At 37.7% G+C, this 1,594-nt stretch overlaps 1 protein-coding gene across 3 annotated transcripts in view; it reads left to right on the forward strand.

Moving 5' to 3' along the window:
* Positions 1–1,594, forward strand: part of cep192 (centrosomal protein 192) — a 47,772-nt gene that overhangs the window by 5,998 nt on the left and 40,180 nt on the right. For all 3 annotated transcript variants that reach the window (XM_014010851.1, XM_014010849.1, XM_014010850.1), the window contains exons 3-4: positions 520–624; positions 987–1,135. In XM_014010851.1, coding sequence (XP_013866305.1) covers positions 520–624; positions 987–1,135 — 254 coding nt within the window. The remainder of the gene's footprint in view (positions 1–519; positions 625–986; positions 1,136–1,594) is intronic.

The following is a 1,594-nucleotide window of genomic DNA, read 5'->3' on the forward strand; positions in this document are numbered from 1 at the left end:
CTGTTATTCTGGGGTGTGGTCGGAAATAACTTGTCAGTGCGTTAGTGCCCCCGCCTGGTATGGATTGTTGTTTACCCTTTATGCTGCAGTGCAGCAGAGGAGGGGACAAAAAAGGGGACAAAAGCGGTATCGGTTAAGAGTATCGGCCGGCTTTTACGAGTACGAGTACTTGATGCTGGTATCGGACCCGATACCGATACTGGTATAGTGTAATTGCATAGTATAGTGTAATTTTCTAAAAAGCAGAGTTTTGGCTAAAAGCCATTTTAATCAAACTGATCAACACTTTGGTATGAATCTATGAATTTGACTGTTTTAACTGAATTACAGAAATACAATAATGTTTCAATAATATTCAAATTTATCAAGCTGAACCTGTTTTAAAATACCGAATATTTATGTAAAACAGTTGTCAAGAAAAGAATTGTGTTTCGAGAAGTTTCTCTATGTTTCCTGACGTGTGTGGAGTTTTATTGTTGTGTTGCTTTGTGAAAAATGTTGGTTGTGTTCATTTTACAGAGAAGATGTTGCTGAGGCTTCATATCTGGAGAGCAGAGATCTGCCGCAAACCAACTCATCTGTTGTAGAACAGCCCAAGTTTGCCCTCAGCTTCAAAGATGACTTGTGAGTTTGATGCCTCTGCTCTTTGTGTTTGAGTTTTGGCCAAAACTGCTTCATGTTTGTCACTTCTCATCATAAACTGATTTTAGTTTAAAAGTGACAAATATTCCTTCAAGCAATTCTAGGACTCAACAAATCCAATGTAATTTTTATGCCACAACAGTTCTCCTGTTTATAAATTCCATTAGAGTTCATTTCCAATAGAGTTATCAACAAAGAAGAACCCGTACTGACGACCTACTCTGTATTTTAGACAATAGGGTTATATTAGTACAACCAACCTTTTTTTATTTTAGATAAATATATAGTTTTTCAATAATATTTGAATGTGGTAATAATTATTTCTGTTCCTGCTTGCAATGCAGGAACACCGCAGATGACTTCATTGCAGCCCACCGCCTCTCAGATGTGCTCATGAAGATCAGTCTGGATGAAAGTGCACCCAGGAACCAGGGCTCAGTGCTTCCTGTGCAGACTGGCTCAGGGTCCAGTCGTCCCTCAGAACTTGGAACAGGTGAGTGCTCTGTTTTCTATCTTTATAAAAACAAGTCTTTGCCCATTAYTGTTGCTTGCTCAGTGTAGACCAGGGCTATTCAAATAGCGGTCCTGTGGGTGATTTTGTCCAGCCTGATGATGAAGGAAAAAATATAAAATAAAATTTAGTTCATTATAAAATAAATTTGAAATCAATTTTAAAGTTATGATTCAATGCAACAAAATTAAAAGATCAAAGGTAATTATTTTATCTGATACAGTTTTCCCCTACCATCATTGTGTCCCTCCAGCACCACCCAACATCTGTCCCCTGAGCTGTTGGCTTTAAGTAACTGTGACCCACTGAAAAATTGATTTGAAAAACCCTGGTCAGTGTTTCCCCTAGGAAATCGGTCGGGGGGGTTACTTGTTTTATAAAAACATAAATTTACGTGACTCACCTGCAATTATTGTAATAAATTTACACATACATGAATAT

This window comes from Austrofundulus limnaeus, unplaced genomic scaffold (assembly GCF_001266775.1).
Source record: "Austrofundulus limnaeus strain Quisiro unplaced genomic scaffold, Austrofundulus_limnaeus-1.0 Scaffold74, whole genome shotgun sequence".
Taxonomy (NCBI): domain Eukaryota; kingdom Metazoa; phylum Chordata; class Actinopteri; order Cyprinodontiformes; family Rivulidae; genus Austrofundulus; species Austrofundulus limnaeus.